This window comes from Propithecus coquereli, unplaced genomic scaffold (genome assembly GCF_000956105.1).
Source record: "Propithecus coquereli isolate 6110/MARCELLA unplaced genomic scaffold, Pcoq_1.0 Scaffold18, whole genome shotgun sequence".
NCBI lineage: Eukaryota > Metazoa > Chordata > Mammalia > Primates > Indriidae > Propithecus > Propithecus coquereli.
In genome coordinates this window covers 11,404,066-11,406,943 of record NW_012142745.1, presented here as the reverse complement: position 1 = coordinate 11,406,943, position 2,878 = coordinate 11,404,066, and the positions used below count along the sequence as shown (strand labels likewise).

General features: G+C 34.2%; 1 protein-coding gene across 1 annotated transcript in view; it reads left to right on the top strand.

The window, feature by feature from the left end:
* Positions 1-2,878, top strand: part of TRIP12 (thyroid hormone receptor interactor 12) — a 196,259-nt gene that overhangs the window by 137,565 nt on the left and 55,816 nt on the right. Inside the window, exons 14-16 of the mRNA XM_012642477.1 lie at positions 1,214-1,283; positions 1,735-1,852; positions 1,971-2,127. Coding sequence (XP_012497931.1) covers positions 1,214-1,283; positions 1,735-1,852; positions 1,971-2,127 — 345 coding nt within the window. The remainder of the gene's footprint in view (positions 1-1,213; positions 1,284-1,734; positions 1,853-1,970; positions 2,128-2,878) is intronic.

The following is a 2,878-nucleotide window of genomic DNA, read 5'->3' as shown; positions in this document are numbered from 1 at the left end:
TGACGCCGCGGCACTCACTCTAACCAGGGCAACAGTTAGGCTTCACAAGTTAATGTCAGATAATGGTGGGGCTCCAAAAAACATCCATTATGATTATTTCTAGTAGATCACTTTTGCATGGAACATCTATAATTATGGGTCATTTCATACCCATAATTCTAACGTCTGAGGATGTTACCTTGGGGGAGTCAGTGATGATATTCACTGATAAAGGAGCATTTGGTCCACTGTCTCAGAAAGTATATTTAGCAGTATAATATTTTTATGTTTGAGAAACTCAGTTGTATGTTTAGTTTCATTTCTTGTGAATTAATGCATTGGTACAGAACTTTGTAGGAAACCAGAATTGTTGAGGTGATCAGTTGGAAAGAGTCCTCTAAAAGCATTGAGTCTCTCCCAAATTTGGTATTCAGAGAAGAGTTTTGAGTATGTCATGAAGAAAGTGCTCTCTGCTAAATAGATAAGATTGGGAAAGGTTCAAGTCCTTGATTAGTAATAATATACTTAATTAAAATCCCTAGGAGCTCTTTGACCTTTGCTTAGCTTAACATTTCCTGAAGTGTGAGTACAGATGATCTCTTGTTACTATACATCTTGTTACATATAGTACATCCCTAAACACTAATTTTGGGGAATTGCTGCTGTACTTTTGTTTGTTTCAGCATTATGAGTTTATTTTCTTTTAATGTGATTAATGTTTTCACCTCTTTTGTATCCTCCAGGAAGTTTGCTACATATTTATCTTAAGGAGGCCACTGTAGTTTTTCTACAGTAATATCTCAAAGGAAACATGGAGCTCTTCCTAGTCTCCATTTCATTGTCAGCCTCTGATTTCTTTTTAAAAAATTATCCTTATAATGTGCTATTCCATGTATTCACATTTCTTGATAAAGTTGGCAAAACTAATTTTTAAAAAATTTTAATCACTATTTGTGAAATTTCTATGAGGCAGGGATTTAACGATCTACATCTCTCTGTGCAAATCAGTGGTGAATAGTATCCCTGGTAGCGTAACTTATTGATTATTGGCAAAACATATTTATGTACGATACATTTTACAGATGTATAATATTTATAGGAACAGATGCATAATACCACAACCAACAAAGACCCAGCTCTGTGTTTTGGTTTCGGCTATTAGAGTGACTAAACTAGAGAGACCAGGAGCTCCTTCCACTCACAATTCCTTTACATTCCAGTAATTATTATGCAGAATTCTCCAGAAACTGATGTCTTGGCATGGAAACTTACAGTAGAGAATGCTTTAATGATCTTTGTATCAGGTTGGCATGCTGTCAGTGTCATATAGGTAATGGTTTTCCTGATCAAAGTATGATCAGATCCAGATGCTTATAAATTGCTACATTTCATCATGTTTTCTACACATTTTCAGTATATTTGAATCGAAGACAAATTTGAATTGAGGTATATTGAAAGCACTTTTGTATAAATTAAATACTTAAGGAAAATAATAAGATTCCTAAAGTTTCTGGAGATGAGAAGGAATTATGATTAGGTGAATGAAGTCCCCAGAAAGATATTGTTCAATTCTACATAAATTTCTTTTTAGATTTTTATTATAGCTCATTTGGGTTTTTTACTTTAATTTCTGTATTGTGTTGCTTTATAAAAAGTTAATTCTGATTATTTTTCCTCCAGGGAATGTTTGCCTCTTAAATTAGGTACTCTATAACTAGTTTAATAGGCTTTTGTTTTTTGTTATTGGGTTTACAGACATTGCAGAAACACTTCACTTCCTCCTTTGTGGTGCCTCCAATGGAAGCTGTCAGGAACAGATTGATCTTGTTCCACGAAGTCCTCAAGAACTGTATGAACTGACATCTCTGATTTGGTAAAGATTGGGCTTATAATAACTTGTGGTTCATGTGAGGGCATTTTTCTTTAGAAACCTAACATTACTAACAGTTCACAAAGCTATTTATTAAAATAATTGTACTTCTTGTTTTCAGTGAACTTATGCCATGTCTACCAAAAGAAGGCATTTTTGCAGTTGATACCATGTTGAAGAAGGGAAATGCGCAGAACACAGATGGTGCAATATGGCAGTGGCGTGATGACCGAGGCCTCTGGCATCCCTATAACAGGATTGACAGCCGGATCATTGAGGTAGTAGTTTCATCGTACCGTTTAAATATGTCTATTTTGGTGGGAGAGTGGGCGCAGGGATGGAATGGGAGGTGGATATGTGTACTTGTAGTATGCTCAATTTTGAATTAACTCAAGATTCTCTCATTTTGTCTCCTGAGAACAAGGTCCTCATTTCTGTTCAGGTCAGAAAACATGATGTTCTAGTCCTGCTTCTGCTGCTAAGTACCTGGTTGACTTGGAGCAAGTAATTTAAGTTCTTTGTTCCATAGTTTCCTCATTTCTGAAAGGAAACATTGGAGGAATTAAGCTCTATGTTTCCAAAATATATCTATCTTCTATCTCCTATCCAAAAGAACTCTACAAGCAAAGATTTTAGATGCAAATAGCTTCTTAATACCTTTTAAGAGTAAAAACAGTGAAACAAATATCTCACTCTATGTGAATGAAAAAGTAAATTGTGATTACATATATTGGCTTGCATATAATCCAAATAATAATGGGATAAATTTTAATGACATATAAGGGGATATGATTATTGAAAAACACAACATACAAAATTATGTGAATCTTATGGGAACTCAGCAAAATAAGTGACAGGTGAGTAATATAAAGGAGAGGAATACACCGAAATATGAACAGTGATTTTCTGTGATAGTTTTATGTGTGATTTTATTTTTTATTTCCATACTTATTTCCATACTTAGGTTTGCACCGAAATATTTTTTAAAAATTAAATCAGCATATTTACCCTAGCTTATGAAGTGTTGGT